The sequence below is a fragment of the Sinohyriopsis cumingii genome, chromosome 8 (genome assembly GCF_028554795.1).
Source record: "Sinohyriopsis cumingii isolate HCF-2022 chromosome 8, ASM2855479v2, whole genome shotgun sequence".
Classification (NCBI taxonomy): Eukaryota; Metazoa; Mollusca; class Bivalvia; order Unionida; family Unionidae; genus Sinohyriopsis; species Sinohyriopsis cumingii.
The window spans coordinates 74,014,339-74,031,937 of record NC_142968.1 but is presented as its reverse complement, the minus strand read 5'-3'; the positions used below and the strand labels follow the sequence as shown (position 1 = coordinate 74,031,937).

The following is a 17,599-nucleotide window of genomic DNA, read 5'->3' as shown; positions in this document are numbered from 1 at the left end:
CAGGTCAGCCACTTGCAACACTGTTGCCATTTATCCCCTAGTGTTCAGTACAGTGACGTCACTGACGCTGGAAATTTTGAGACTATAAATATCGACTTGGGGATTTCCACATTTTGTAGCTATACATATATACTAGAATTCATAAACAGGAACGTCACTGAAGCTGAGGCTATAAAAAGATAGTGGGATTTTCCAAAGGAAAAACCCACAAGTTGGAGCTATAAATAGATAGTGGGATTTCATAGGAATTTCAGCTGATTATAGATACATAGGTATTTATCCACGATCGTCACAGAAGTTGATTTTGTAAGTAGTTACTAATTTGATCTATTTTATAGTGTGTGTGTGTTTATGTGTGTGTGTGAGTATGTCTGCGCGCGTACGTTGTGTGTTTCTGTGTGTGTGTGTGTTTGTGTGTGTGTGAGTATGTCTGCGCGCGTACGTTGTGTGTTTCTGTGTGTGTGTGTGTGAGTATGTCGGCGCGCGTACGTTGTGTGTGTTTGTGTGTGTATGTGTGTGTGTGTGTGTCTGCGCGCGTACGTTGTGTGTGTGTGTGTGTGTTTGTGTGTGTGTCTATTGGTCTCTGTTTGTCCGTATAAAACTCACTTTATCCCTATCAGATACACTCTACCTTCCTACCTACAGTAGCGCGTATTCATGTCAGCCACTTGCAACACTGTTGCCATTTATCCCCTAGTGTTCAGTACAGTGACGTCACTGACGCTGGGAATTTTGAGACTATAAATATCGACTTGGGAATTTCCACATTTTGTAGCTATACATATATACTAGAATTCATAAACAGGAACGTCACTGAAGCTGAGGCTATAAAAAAATAGTGGGATTTTCCAAAGGAAAAACCCACAAGTTGGAGCTATAAATAGATAGTGGGATTTCATAGGAATTTCAGCTGATTATAGATACATAGGTATTTATCCACGATCGTCACAGAAGTTGATTTTGTAAGTAGTTACTAATTTTATCTATTTTATAGTGTGTGTGTGTGTTTATGTGTGTGTGTGAGTATGTCTGCGCGCGTACGTTGTGTGTTCTGTGTGTGTGTGTGTGTGTGTGTGAGTATGTCGGCGCGCGTACGTTGTGTGTGTGTGTGTGTGTGTTTGTGTGTGTATGTGTGTGTGTGTGTGTGTGTGTGTCTGCGCGCGTACGTTGTGTTTGTGTGTGTGTGTTTGTGTGTGTGTGTCTATTGGTCTCTGTTTGTCCGTATAAAACTCACTTTATCCCTATCAGATACACTCTACCTTCCTACCTACAGTAGCGCGTATTCAGGTCAGCCACTTGCAACACTGTTGCCATTTATCCCCTAGTGTTCAGTACAGTGACGTCACTGACGCTGGAAATTTTGAGACTATAAATATCGACTTGGGGATTTCCACATTTTGTAGCTATACATATATACTAGAATTCATAAACAGGAACGTCACTGAAGCTGAGGCTATAAAAAGATAGTGGGATTTTCCAAAGGAAAAACCCACAAGTTGGAGTTATAAATAGATAGTGGGATTTCATAGGAATTTCAGCTGATTATAGATACATAGGTATTTATCCACGATCGTCACAGAAGTTGATTTTGTAAGTAGTTACTAATTTGATCTATTTTATAGTGTGTGTGTGTTTATGTGTGTGTGTGAGTATGTCTGCGCGCGTACGTTGTGTGTTTCTGTGTATGTGTGTTTGTGTGTGTGTGTGTGTGTGAGTATGTCGGCGCGCGTACGTTGTGTGTGTGTGTGTTTGTGTGTGTATGTGTGTGTGTGTGTGTGTGTGTGTTTGTGTGTGTGTCTATTGGTCTCTGTTTGTCCGTATAAAACTCACTTTATCCCTATCAGATACACTCTACCTTCCTACCTACAGTAGCGCGTATTCAGGTCAGCCACTTGCAACACTGTTGCCATTTATCCCCTAGTGTTCAGTACAGTGACGTCACTGACGCTGGAAATTTTGAGACTATAAATATCGACTTGGGGATTTCCACATTTTGTAGCTATACATATATACTAGAATTCATAAACAGGAACGTCACTCAAGCTGAGGCTATAAAAAGATAGTGGGATTTTCCAAAGGAAAAACCCACAAGTTGGAGTTATAAATAGATAGTGGGATTTCATAGGAATTTCAGCTGATTATAGATACATAGGTATTTATCCACGATCGTCACAGAAGTTGATTTTGTAAGTAGTTACTAATTTTATCCATTTTAGTCTAAACCATTATAACTTAATTTTCGGGGATATGTTTATTTTCCTTTAATTTCTGGGACAATTTCGTCATTTTAACGTTACTTTTAGTCACATCCATTTTGTCATTGAGCATTTCCTTGATTATAGCTATTTATAGCATCATTACAATTATGCAAATTTTTGAACACCCCAGCAAGATTTCAGGTCTTGGTAATGCTTTATATATAAATCCCACGCTTGTACTAGTGTATGTATGTTTCTTTCTCTGTTGTGTTTGACCCTCTACCATCATTGTCCCTAGACAATCCCACCATGTTCAATTCCCCTTGACGCTATACAGACCCACCATGTTCAATTTCCATATGTTAAATTCTCTTGAGGCTATATCCCCCAGGGGTTTCCGTAATGTTAAATTCCCCTTGTACGTGTATTGACCCACGATTTATTCCCATGTTAAATTCCCCTTGTCCGTAGAGTGACCCACGATTTTTCGCCATGTTAATTCCCCTTGTCCGTAATCTGACCCACGATTTTTCGCCATGTTAAATTTCCATTGTCCGTAAACTGACCCAGGGGTGTTTTTAATGCTAATTCCCATTGTCCGTAAAGTGCCCCCCTTCAATACTGACCATGGGCGAATTTTGGGTGGAAAAAAATCAGATCCAAGAAATTAGGTTTTTCCCTCTGTGTTTTGTAGTGCAGCTAGAACATCTAGATTATTTGGTATCATTGTAGAGCTGCATCTGTCTTCCTTTTTATAATACCACCCACTTTAGTGTATCTTACATGACTTTGACACTACAGAGCTCGACAGTAGGCTACTACCTCCTGTCGCGTAAACGTGGTGCCAGGGGTTAATGAGTTAATGACATGATGCCCCAATTCAAGGACTTTATTTGCTCCCCTTTTAGTAATTTGAAGTTTTGAAAAAAATGCATGATCCCAGTGAGCGACTTCAGTACACTTTTGATGATTGAAATATCTTCCTTCTTATCTTTGGACTCATTGTATTTCTACATGTGTGCTTAACACTTCTTCATTTAAGGTATCTTTTGGCAACACATACGTATTTTCCTGTCAATCATATTTTCTTGTGTTTTATACGTTTTTTTTTCTCTCTCTTGTCCATGCATTATTTTCATGACTTGTATCTGCTTGCCTTTTGTTGATTTTGACAGTTTTGAGTCCATCACGAGTGAAGTGTACTGCTTGTGTTTCATCCCATACATAGTAACTGATGTTAGGGTACTTCTTTCACATTTGTTCTACTTTATTGTTGATGCCATAAGATGTGGGCATAAAAGGCATCATGGGACACACCCAACACCTATTTAGTATCAATGGCATTTGCTGTGGCACAGTGTGGTTTGGAACCTGGCAGAAATTTGCCTGGACTATGTGGCCAGGAAAAAATGAACTTGCTTCTTCCTCTACATCAATACAGGAACCTTTGCATTTCCTGGAGGATGCTGCAGTACTTTCCAGTTTAAGGAAGTTGCAAGCCTCTAATAGTGAAAGCTGCCTTCCAGACACCTGTCATTTTGCTCTGGCATACGTATAATTAAATAAAGGAAATATGGACTCCCCAGTAAGATCTGCATCATCATCTGTTATCTGATGATTGGTCACAGGACACTTGGGTACCAGGTACTGGGTTTCAGACACTGGATATTGTGTTAGGTGACCGTCTTTAGAGGTCAGGTATTGGAGAACAGTGTATGTGTTAAGTGACAGTCATAGAACATCTGTCACCAAGCACTGGGTATTAGACATGGGACACCGGACATTGGGTGATGTAAGTGACATTCATCTAGTGCCTTTAACCAGGTGCCAATCAACAGATATGTTGTATGGTGCCTATCTTCTTTTCTGGTTTCAGGTCATGGATCAAAGACCACTGAGCACAGGTTGCCAAAACACCAAGTACTGATTAGTGAACACTGGGCGCTGAGTAAATTATACTGGGCACTGAATACTGTTCTTTAGACTGGATACTTGGTTTTAGCCATCAGTCTAAGGGAGGAGATTGGTTTGATAGCCCCTTGTCTCAGTCCCTATAGGGAACAGACTTCAAGTTTTGAGGACCAATCTATGGAAAGGATCAGGTCAAAACCACTCTTTTTTGTCATGTTTTCAATGTTCATGCTGCTGTTTGCAGATCTTCTTCAGTTCAATAGTGATGATGCCTTGGAGACATCAGACATCTTGCTAGTGTACAACAAAAGACCTTTGCAGGCCAAACCTCGGAATGCAGATAGATTGTTCACAGTTTTAATCCCTACAGTGGCCTCAAGATTTGAGGGATGAGTGACACTGGTCCCACACAGTGGTGTTGAGCCCTGACAGGGCTTGAAAACAGTATTGATGAATGGCAGGTCCAGGACCTGTCACCTGCTGAGGGGAGCCAGGTCTAACATACATATAAAGAGGTCCAAGTTGGCTGAATAGTTGTGAGGAGCATCAATACAATGTTACATGTGTGAGTTTTAATAAATGGCAGAGTTTTATTTTCAAGCAATATAGTTTCGTTTCTTTACTTATTGTAATAAAATGTCCAGTAGTCTAAAATGGTCTTTGCTTATTCTGTCACGGGACTATATATCAAAATGCTTAACATGATAACAGCTGAAACACATTTGCATACATATCATATAATATGGTCTCAATGTCTGGCCATTCAGAATCACTTTCCCGATTCTACCAGTCAGTCTTTATCAGTGAACTTATCTAGATCCATTGCACAAGCAGTTCAAGTGTCTTGCTTTCTGTGAAACAAGCAACCATTTTGTTATTGCCATATCCATGTTGACAGCTTTAATATTTGAGCCCTTTGACAGGAGCAGTAGTTGGTGATTGCCTTGCCTTGGACTTGTTCTTAGACTGGCTCCCCCAGACTAAGTATTTGTTACACTGGCTTTAGTGCAGTTAACATTTAAAAATCCTCTCTCTCATGTACTGCTAGAATGTGAATTGGTGAACAAGTAACTCTTGCAATTTTGCTCTTAGCTGTCTCCCTTACCATGTCTCCTTTAAGGAGAAGAATATATACTGCCAGGAGTCAACTGACTCTCAGTGGTCTTGCATGCAGTTTCAGAGATAACCAGTCTGTGTTCAGGATTGTGCCTTTTTCTTCCTGTTTTAAATATTAAGTGACTACCATTCTGGTCAATATGGATTTCAGCTCCACTTTCCTCAAACTGAAGCTTCTCAGTGTCAAGTGACCATGCACGAAAATTGAAAATTGGGAACTCTTTCATGGGGTGGTATGATGAGATTTCTGAATCTCTCCTTGATGTACTTGACGTAATTGTCAATCATTAGGTATCAGTCCCTAAAATCCACTTTAGGTGTTGGACCAGTGATACCAATATCATTAAATTTCTTGTTTGCAGGGTCACTGTTCTCAAACAAAAGGTCATATATTTGCCAGGCTGCATTTTCATTATTGTCATTCGAACAAGACCGACTTCAATCGGTTTTGGCAACTCGGTAGCAAGTAGATCCTCTAACTGAAATTGCTTTTTTAGCTTTGTTACCATGGGCAGTTTGTCTAATAGGAAATATAGTCATAAAAGAAGCTTCCCTTACAAAAGGAAGCCTTACTAGTGACATATAGGTGGCTTTTATTACTTACATGTACTGGGTTTATAAGTGACTTACCACCTCTGTCAGGAATGTGACCAGGACAAATGACCAGATGTTCTCAGTAGACTTTACATTCCCTTCTTTCCAGCCCACAGGAAATTCCTGCAGTTTTGTCTCAGACCTGATATTTCCAATATTGGGCTCTTTTAGCTTCCCCTCCTAGAAACTTTTTTGCATTTTTGGACAGAACAGTACATGGAGGACTTAAAACACTTCTTTTAATTTTCTTCATTTGGGGGTTTTATCCAAGGTTTTTGTAATGGGTCAATGGTTGCACATTCAGGGTTGGAGGTTTACTCAAGAAATTCTAGCGGCTGTCATCTTAAGGACCACCCCATGCCAACACTTAAAAGGCATCAAGATTATTTAATATAAATAGTTATAACTTGTTAACACATAAAGTCTAAAATTTAAACTTGGGGTTTACAATTAACAAGTTGAGATGATTAGTTGATCCAAAAGGCCTCAGTGTTGACAGTTGCCCCAGATGACATAATAAAATTACATTTTTTTCTTCTAATAAAGTGTCATCGAGTGCAGGAGTTTAGACAGCAGCTGGAGTTGTTGTGGAGGAATCGAATCCCTATGCGAATGGATGTCTTGCTTTTTCCTGACTGCTATCATGGAAAGGCTGAGGCTAGGACACTTGAGGGTACAACTTTCAGCTGTGATGAGAACTTCCTCCTGCTGGAAAGATGGGATCTACAGCTTCTTCCTAAAAGGTAACTTAAACCAGAATATGTCTTCATTTTTTTTGTGTGCCATTTAACTGGTCAAGGCCTTATTTGTTTCTCTAAAGTCCAACAGACAATAAGTTGTTTTCAAATCTTCCAAAATATCTTTGTGGTCATCACAAAATTTTACACATTGCTTTAGTTGTTTTCCAAGTCAGAATTAGGCAGGCCATATATGGTAAAACCTGTCTAGAGAGACCACCCCTTCAGGCAACAGAAAACAGTCTCTCAAGACAGAAACAGAATAATTAGAGACACATGTCAACGGCATAATTCACAGGTAACATAAATGAATTAACTCTATAAACAAAGGGTGTAACACAAACTTTAACAGATGACAGCTTGGTGACTGTGGAATGTAATCACTGTAACATTGAAAGAAAAAAAGCAACAGACAACACAAGCCTTTAAAACTATGAATCAAATCTGGGAAATGATTATCACTTGCTGGTTTGTTAGACACTGACCTCATTCACCCCCAGGCAATATGGACTAACTCAAAGACAAACAAGATATGGTGGGTGCCACTACCTTGACTTAGCTCTACACTGGCAATTCAATAACATGTAGTTTATCCAGGTGTGCAGTCGATAAGAGATAGCACTATATGGTTGACCTGCCAAATTTGCAAACCAGTAGCCAGACTAGTTTTTTGTTTTTGCTTTATTTTTTGTTTTTGATCAGAACAGTCTTTACCTTTCAATCTTGGTTACAAAGTATCAAATAATGGTCATTGGTGATTGTTTCTTTTCGTGTGAAATAGTAATTCATAGTGCTGGAACAATCTGCATCTGGGTACCCTGGGTCATTGTTCAAAACACAGTCTTTTAATTAATAACCCAGGGTACTGGGATGAAACAGTCTGCATTTACTTGAGTCAGGTTTACAATCTATAATATATGATACTACATTCATGACCTTTAAAACCTCAGAAATCAGTAGCCAGCCTGCTTTTGTTTTATAACAGTCTAAGCAGTCATTGTTGCATAGGATTAAATAAAGGTTACTGGTGGTTAACCATGTTTTTGCAATGCGGTTGTTCATAGCAGTGTGAAAATGCATATTTTACCAATGTATCATTGCTGGGTGCATTCAGCAGGTGGTCACTTACAACAGTGCATTTAGATAATAAAATCAATCCATTCATTCCAGTTGTGGTTGTAAACAACAGGTGGTTGTTATATCACAGGTAATTCAAGATTGGCTTTGCTATACTTATAATATCGCTGCCTGGTTTCAGAAGCTTTTTATGATTTATCCCTGACCATTTTTGCAAAAAACATTTAATGGGTACCAGAATATTTGTCAGTGTACTTAGTCCGGTAAGAAAGCTACACTATGGTGAACACTATCATGAATAGTTAGTTGCCAGCTTGAAAATTGTTGTGGCATCAGTAGCAAGCATTTGTTACAGAGCTGTTAACTGTTCTCTATTTGTTGTATTTTTTACTGCAGTTTTGTAATATATATATATATGGATTATTAGTCAGTATCATGATTTTGCAGGCTAATGGCATGCTGTGTACACTTCTGTATTAAGAATCATTTACTTTTCTGTATTTAGCTGTATTGAATTATGGTACTGAAAATATTAAGGTGATGTAAAGGGACATAATTCAGACTCTTATCTTAACGAAATGATTAGGACATATTTATCTCTCCTGAGCCATGATGTAGTTTGACAGGATCTGTATTTTACTTCAGACAATTCAGACTGTGCAATGAGTAATTGTATCAGTGAGGGAAAAAAAACTGAATGCCAACAGAATGCAGAATAAATGCAGTTGAAATGCAGGAGGATCACAAACAAAGCAATGCATTTTTTTTAAATAAAGGAGAGTTCTAAGTAAAAAATGCAAAATGAATGCATTTCATCAATGGATTTGAAATTGGTTATTGTCAAGCTAAATTTCCAAGTACAGAAGACCTCGAATCAGATTGTTTTCTTGCTCTAAAATCATTTCGCCTGTTTTAAAAATTGACATTGTTTATATCACAGCAGACATAAGAATAACTGTCATTGATGTGATGGCATCATCATCAGTGGCTGTATCTGTACGGTCATTATTCATATGAAATGAAATAATGCAGTTTGCTTACAAGTACTTTTTAAGTTACTAAATTATACTTATTGAACATGCACTGATATTTTATTCAAAATTCACTGATGCATTTTGCATTTGCTATGTCATTAAGCACATTTTTAATATGATACCAAATGAAATGTATCAGTTACCAGGTTCTTTGAACAAATTCGAAACTGAAAATTCAGACTTTGTTCAGTACATTTATATTGCATTCTAGACAAGTTAAAATGAAAGGAAACTGATTCGTTAAGATTTCAGTTTGAAACAGGCATACACTTATTTGTTGGGGATACATGCTAGTGGCTGATTACAGCTCTACATTATTTCTACTAATAAATTCAATCACCACACGGCAGTCACACTTAATTACAAATTTGGTCAAATTACCAATTTCAACATCGGTACATGATTTTAATAAAACTACTTCAAAATTTTCTCAGATATTGTATTTTTAGCTATTTGTTGAAGAGAGAAAAAGAAAAGCAATGTTCATCCCATTGATGTTGATGTGCTATAGCCCTTCTGGTATCATTATTCTTAATACTTTGATTTTTGTTGCACTCTTGTAGCATACCAGGGTTTTATCCATGCATTAGTCTAATTAAATCTATTGCTTAAGTACTTGATGTCACTTAAAGGCACAAAATCAAAATGGGTAAGTGACTGAGTATCGAAATCACTTTTGATTTTATCTAGCATCAGACTTTGGACTTGTAATGAGCAGTGGACAAATAAGAAAAGTGCTTGAAATATTTGAGACTGATCCACATGCGTATCAGTAAAATTTTCTGCTTAAATTTCTCATATATGTTTTATGGGTAGGATGTGACATTTTGTGTTGAAATATCACATAAAACTTCTACACATGTATTGTCACACTCAAATTTGGCTCGATGAATCGTTGTGTTCCCAACAAAAGTGACATAGTGGGGAGTACAGTTGATTAATTATAACTTTGTGATTCAGGAACCTGAATTCAAACACCTTTTTTATACATCAGTTTTTCATTTATTAAGTCAGATCACACTTTATGTAAAGCGCAGATATCTCTTCCACATAATTGTGTTCCCACTGGTTGGTGAATTGACATTACAAAGAGATGCACAAGTTAAAAGTTGTCCTTTTGGTTTCAATTTTTGTCAGAGTTATTGCCCTCTATTATCTCCACTACATCCCATCCTTGTAGTCTGCATAGTTCTGGAACTATTTAATACATTATGTTGTAGTTTAGTTTGTACATTATCGGTTAGACATAGTTGTGCCTTTTTTGTGTTTGGTATTGTTAATTCCATTTTGTACAGAGTTATTGCACACAACATTTCCTGTGAATCATTTTGAAATTCATCAGAATCAAAATTATATGATTTGGTTAAAAAAATAAATAAATATTCTTGGTTTCTTAAGTTCATGAATTTTTTAAATATTTTTTTTAAAGAAAAGAATATAAAACAGTTTTAATCCATACTGCACTAAATTGGATTAAATAGCTAAGTTATTCAGTGCTATCACTTAGGATAAAATGTGGACTGAATCAAAGAAGATGCCATCATTCTTCTGCACATAGTTAAAACCAAACAAGCTTAATAGCACTGCTGTAATTAGTATAAACAAGGTTTTAACCCTTTTTGATGTTTTCAAAGCACATCACATGGAGAGTTTGCTGTCTCATTCGAAGAAAATATCAACAATGCATTTGTGCCTGTTGAATGCAAGGAGCCTTTAGGCTTTATAAATTCTCCAAACAGGAACTCAAATCATGCTTTCATTAGTGATATTTGTCCCAGATGATTACACAGTTAAATGAACATGGGTACAGTGATGATGTTCAGTCAGATAAAGTCTTGATCAACCTGACAATAAAAGATCTGCCTCAAGCCATGTAATGGTAAGTGTTTTATCATCACACAAGACAAAGCGTTACTTTGGAAGGACAAGATTGAAATGGGCTTGGGGAAAACAGGACTGATCTGCTGATTGTTATTTCAGTGGCTATTTATAGCATGAAGTATAATTAATACTAGTTATGAAATATAATAATTAATAGTTATAAAACATAGTAGTATTGATGTGCTCTTGAGTTTATGTTCAGTTGAGTAATGAAAAACTGATCAATATAATAAAAAAGAACTTTTGTGCATGAACAATTTGTATTTGTATCTGACAGTAATTGCTTTCAGATTGATCTATCTGTTCAGCATGGGAATGTGTCTAATACACTGCCTTTATGATCCATATCTAAGATACTTTCATGAATAAATGACCACTAACATGATTCATGGATATGTTTGCCAACATTTTTTTCTTCTACTTTAATACTTTCACATTTCTAAGATGTTTGCAGATTTGAATGTATTGGATTATACAATGTGTGCTTTCTGAAGTAGAGAGCAAACACTTTGAGTAATTTTGCATTTTTTACTCTATAATCAGAAAGCTATTACATTATACATACATACATACATACATACATACATATATATATATATATATATATATATATATATATATATATATATATCATACATATATATATATATATATATATATATATATATATATATATATATATATATACAAACACATACATACATACATATACATATATATATATACACACACACACAAATACTACTATCGTACAGATTAGAGAATTTAATATGCATGCTTAGTCATGATGGAATATGGGCTGGTGTGTGCAGGCAAGGCAAAGGGTGTCAGTTACCTGATGACCTGGGTTCAAGTCTCCATGGAGTATGAATTAAAATTTTCCTAACTTGTATGATAGTATCACTTGTATTAAGTGTTAATTCTGCCTACTATTATCAAGCATTACCATATAGAATCCAGGGTTAACACTTTCTGTTCTGTCTGGTGTATATTTATAATTTTATATGTACATATACATATACATGCACACATGTTAGTAGCAAAACAAACAAGTGATGCTTTACTGCAGCATACAGATTGTTGGAAGTGTCCCTTGAATATTGGCTTGGTATATGACTTTCATTTTATCATCTCACTTGCCCATGAAAATGTGTAGCCAATGAGTTTATGTGATTCATAGTTACTTACTGTAATTTTATATCTTCAGATGGGATGTTTTTTATAATAGGCATGTCTTAGGGAGTAGTAAACATAATCTGATGTAGTTTGGTATGAGAATTATCTTATAGGATTGCTCCAGTGGCATAGTGGTTACAGCATCTTCCTTTGATGTGAGAGGTCATGGGTTTGAACTCCTGGCTGCCTCATACCAAAGACATACAAAAATGGTACTAACAGCTGCCTCATTAGGCATTCAGCATTAAGAGGTTAGTGTTAGGACTGGTGGATCTGGTGTCAGGATAATGTGATTGGGTGGGATATCATGTCTGTGGCATAATGCCCCAGTGCTAGACATCACTATAAACTGCCACACTAAAGATGTCATAGTGATATGACTGAAATTTTTTTAAAGCTAATTAAAAATATAAAATACACGTACACACACACTCCTACAGAGTAATGGCCCTTGGCAATTACTTAAATTATAACATGGGATGATGCTTGTAATCAATAACCTGTTATGGATATGATGTCATCAACTCCATTTCCAAAAGAGTAATAGTCCTTGGCAATTACTTAATATCACAACATGGGATGTTGCTTGTAACCAGTAACTGTTGTGGCAGAACCATTCAGCATATTTGGTATTTGCATTGTATCATAGACGTACAGTAGATATACTGTTTATGTTTTGTCTCATCTTTTCTATTGTTGTTAAAGTTACGATCTTCTGCAACTGATTTCATATCACACAAGGGGTGTTGCTTTTAACTGGCATGGTTGAAAAAGCATTCAACATATTCCTGTACAGCTAAGTATGAAAATTGTCTCATAAATATACTTGTGACTTTTACCGCATTAGTCCTGTCTACTCCAATATTGACAGAGTTATACCCCCTTTGTTGAGCAACGTCTTACCTTCACATGGAAACTAGGAATGTTGTTTGCAAACATCATTGCTCAAGAATCAATCAAACATAGCTTTTACCTAGATCTGGTTTTTTTATGGGTTTTGTCTTGTATAGAGTTATGGCCAATGCCAACTTCATTTTCTTACAGCTGACAAAATGAACTAAAGTTCCTTGCTAGTGATATTTTGTATTTATTATAAAATATGTAATATGTTAGTGGATGTTGAAAGTAGCATGATCTTATTGAAAGTATGACAACTATCAGATTGCTGCTGGTAGTGCACCCTCCTGTGGCTTGTGTGGTTGGAGCATCTGCCTTGGATGCAGTTGGTTGTGGGTTCAAACCATGGTCAAGTCATACCAAAGACATATAAAAATGGTGCTAGCAGCTGCCTCAGTGCTAGACAATGCTGTAAGCTGCCACATAGTGTTGTGACTAAAAAAATTTTAAAGCTAATGTTCCAACACACACATCACACACACATGCTAATACTGTAAAATTGCTTTCAAGTCCAGAATAATAGCTCTAGGTTAATGTGACATCATTTCAAATTTGTTATGCCCCATTTCAAGCAAACTAGTGTATCCCTCATAAGACATCCTTCTCAAAAAAGAATTTATTTTAGCACTTTATAGCTAAAGCAATGTGTCAAAAAAGAATTTATTTTAGCACTTTATAGCTAAAGCAATGTGTCATAAAAGAATTTATTTTAGCACTTTATAGCTAAAGCAATGTGTCATAAAAGAATTTATTTTAGCACTTTATAGCTAAAGCAATGTGTCATAAAAGAATTTATTTTAGCACTTTAAAGCAAGCCAAAAGATATGGTTAATAATTGAATTTAGTAGGTAGCAGATGTTATCCTAACATGTTATAAATATGTAAGAATTATCAAAGAAAAATAATTTGCTCTAAAAATTGGTTTCATAATAATGCAGATTGACCGAGACACTGGCGGCTGCCATACAAAAATAAGGATGATTTTGAAGTCAGTGATATGTAAACTTTCAGTTTGCAACTTGCAATCATGGACAAAAGTTAGCTATGGCAACATTCTGTTTTCAACTTACAGTCATGAACAAAAGTTAGCTATGCAAACATTCTGTTTACAACTTATAATCATGGACAAAAAGTCAAGTACATAATACAAATTAAATATACATAACACCCGGCTTCAAAAGAAATGTTTAGTATGGGGTGATATTGATTGTGCTTTACCAGCTGTGCCACCATTTGTACCAGGGCTGCTGTAAAACTGTTGATCGGGACCAGTTATCAGTGTTGTGATGATGACAGACCATGGGCTGATGGGTTGGCCATACAGTTTTACCTTTGGCAAACTGCTGATTCAACAGAATCCTTCTTATCCATCTGTGTAGACTTGGAAAAGTTCACCCAGGGGAACAGAATTTTTGTATCAGGGCACAAAATTCCTATCCTGTGGTTGGGATTTTCCTATCCAGCATGTATGATTGATGATGTTTTTGTGTGTGTGGTCACATTCCAGAATGAAAATAAGGCAAGGTCAGAATGGCATATTTTGAATAGTGATATGACTTGAAAAATGCAAAACACTCATTTAGAATATATTCACCTTAAGGTAGAGTCTAAAGTTAGGTTTTCACTGAAATATTCAGTGTAAGCACACTGATAAAAACAGTGGTCTATACAATCTATGTAAGGGCAATACACAGCCTCCAAACTGCATACCGAAGATGGTTGCACAGTGATACAAATGAGAACAGGTAAAAAATATGTTCCACAGGTACATGTATCTTTAAGATTAGACAAGACTTGGTCCTTGAGTCAGGTTTGCTCTGAAATTGATATTTCTTTCATAAATACGAATGAGAAGATGAATATTTAAAAAAAATAAAAAAATAAACTCATCCTAGTAATGACTCGTTCAACTCTAAACCTGCTAGTGCACACCCTGAAGATGTACCATGTAGCTCAATTGATGAATGCAAAATGTCCTGCTTGCAGGACACTAACTTAAACTGCTGCACTTTTTAGTATATAATTGTCTTGCAGTTAATGTTTATCCTTATTATGAGGAAGGAATGCTCAAGGGATGATCAGAATCAGCAAGTGTTTGCTAATTTGTGTGTGTTATGATTTGCAGTAGAAGGTTGTTTGTTAAAGGACAGCAGACATGTGATGCAGGATGGAGATATTCCTTATCAGTGTTCTATACAGGAAGCATGATTGTACATGAGGAGACAGAACTTTTATCCACAAGGTCACTCTTGAAACATTATTCAGTGAGCTGTGTTGGTACCTAGCAATTGTGGTAATGGTTTCGTGGGATTTCTTTTTCTTTTTTTTCTTCTTCTTTTTATGCTGCATATATTTTAAATAGTAAACATTTGATGTTGGGAATCATGCATAAGCAATGTTTCTTTTCAGGATCATTTAGAAAAAGATAAAAGGCATAGCACTTGTGCTGGTTGAATGAAGAACAGAAAACAAAGCTCCAGCCGTTTGTTAATTTATTAATTTGAATTGCTTGTAATTTCAGAGCCCAAGCAGAGAAGATGGAGGGAATGGTATCAGGACAGTTTCTTTTCCAAGCTGTTCGATCATATCTTCATTTCTCCCAGCTGAGTTCCTGGCTTATATCAACAGAAGGGGCACTATCTCTTCACATAGTTTACAGGTAAATCAATTTCACAGGCAAAGTCTGTTTCCTCATTAATTCAGTATGCTGGTTTCTGTCCATCGGTTAGGTTTCTCAGGTTTATTCAGTGAAACACATGACTTTAGTTTAACATGGGTATGTTCAGGCATCTGTTTTATTGTCTGTCTGACCTGCACTTCTTGAATTGTGATGAACTGGTGATGACGAAGATAAATCAGTGGGATCAATTATCACTGATCATCAGATGGGATGGTGTTAATAGCAATGAAGATTTACACAACAGATTTTGACCTTGAATCAACTAGAGTATGCAAATTATGTTAATTATGTTAATTACTAATACAGAATTAGTTGGCAGGCAGTGTCAGCAAAATGGAAGAGCAGTAACACTTGAAATGGCCCCATTGATGCTTTTTGTGAGGTACTTCAAAACTGCTGATGTTAGAGTGGCTATCAATGTTAGGATGACAAGCTCTGGACGGGTGGAAAAATTATAGAAAGTACTATGGCAAACTACTTTGAGACGTCTGTTTGGGTAAATAGTTACATTATATTTTGGATACATCATAATGATAAAGTTGTTATTCTTGTTTTGCATCTAAAGCCATTTCTAAGCATGGCAGCCAGTATAACTGGTGGAAGAAGAATCAGGGCAAGAATCACTGACCCAGAGGATTCTACTGGCAAGCTATCTCACAAAGCCACATTGGTTGAGCTCGGGACTCAAACACAGGTGGAATGGCAGTGATTGGTAAAGGCAAGCGCTTAAGACCACCTGACCACTCGGGGCCCCTAATGATAAGGTAGTTCCAGACTCTAAAGCCCAATAGTATGCCACTGTTCCTTTTATGCCAGTATATGCATTATACCATAACCACTTGTATACAGGCACTATATCTGTCTCTTGTATACTGATGCTTCTTGTATACCAGTATGCACAATATATCTCTGTCTCATGTCCACCAGTACACGCCATATACTCCCATGTGTGGTCATGGATCTCATTAAATTCACTAAGTTTTGTTATATTACTACTACTTAATTTATTGTCCCCTGCTTTTCATAAAACGGAGGATATTAATTTTTGCCTGCCCATCCATTCATCTGTACATTCTTCCATCTTTCCATCATTTTCAACTTCCAACCCTTTCCACACAGTAACTCCTTTAATTATTGGACTTAAAACAAAGTCTGGCTGCAGTCTGATATTGATGAAACCTTGGATGACTTTGGTTGTCAGCATTCTGTGTCTTTTTTTATCTGAGTTATAGCCCCTGAATTTCTGCACAAGAAAATATCTTCATATATAATTCAATCAAATATTGGAATAAAGTTTGATCTTGATCAAACCATGATCAGTTAGGATTTCAGCTTTCTTCAGTATCATGTAGAGTTTATCAATACATTTCTGTACAATTAATTCCTTGCTTAGTATTGGATTTGAAGTAAATTTGTTATGCTCCTTGACATTGATCAGACCTTGTCTGAGTTCATTGTCATCTTTCAACATCAGTAAGCAAAAATGTAGTCCCTGATTGTCAGGTTCACACATTTCTGCACAGTAAATCACTTATTCTATTGCATTCCAACTATGTTTGGTATGCAGCTTGATATTTGTGCAACCTAATTGACTTTAGTTGTCTGTTTTCTGCATGATCCGTTGGCTGAATTTTATTCACAAATTATCAGGTCCAATAACTTTACTTTCTGAACAAAAACCACCTTAAGTAATTCACCTCTATGAAGTAAAGGAGAGCTATTTTGCTACCCTTAGCATTGACACACACACACACACACACACACACACATATATATATATATATATATATATATATATATATATATATATATATATATATATATATATAATCATAACTGTGCTGCTTCTGAGCCATTCATTATTCTCAGGTCCTCAGCTGCACTTTGGAATGGATTGTTTTGCACCAACCCCCCATGGAAGGAGGCTGAAGTCACTCATTTTGTACATGCACCTATTTTAGTTGTACAATCTAGGTTAATGTTTTGCTTTTTGCAGCCTGTACACATAAACTTTCTGCATGCTTTCCATGTACTGTTCTGTCTAGAATGATGAAACTTGATGTGAGGATGCATCTTGATGAATTCTTTTCCCTCAGTGTTGATCATTATGTATTAATATTTTGTTACACTCACTTAGGTTAAATTTTGTGTTTTATGTTAATTCAGGCAGAGTTCATGCTCGAATAATGAGTTCATGCTCGAATAATGAAATTGATGATGATATGCACTTCTGTTAGTACCACATCATTACGACAAAAGAAGCACATCATGACTTATTAGATTATTATTCTTAAATAA

General features: G+C 36.3%; 1 protein-coding gene across 2 annotated transcripts in view; it reads left to right on the top strand.

Annotated features, from left to right (window-relative positions):
- The window catches only part of LOC149793814 (atos homolog protein A-like), a 116,868-nt gene that overhangs the window by 58,988 nt on the left and 40,281 nt on the right, over positions 1-17,599 (top strand). For both annotated transcript variants that reach the window (XM_089967818.1, XM_089967819.1), the window contains exons 3-4: positions 6,366-6,562; positions 15,143-15,280. In XM_089967818.1, the coding sequence (XP_089823944.1) occupies positions 6,366-6,562; positions 15,143-15,280 (335 nt within the window). The remainder of the gene's footprint in view (positions 1-6,365; positions 6,563-15,142; positions 15,281-17,599) is intronic.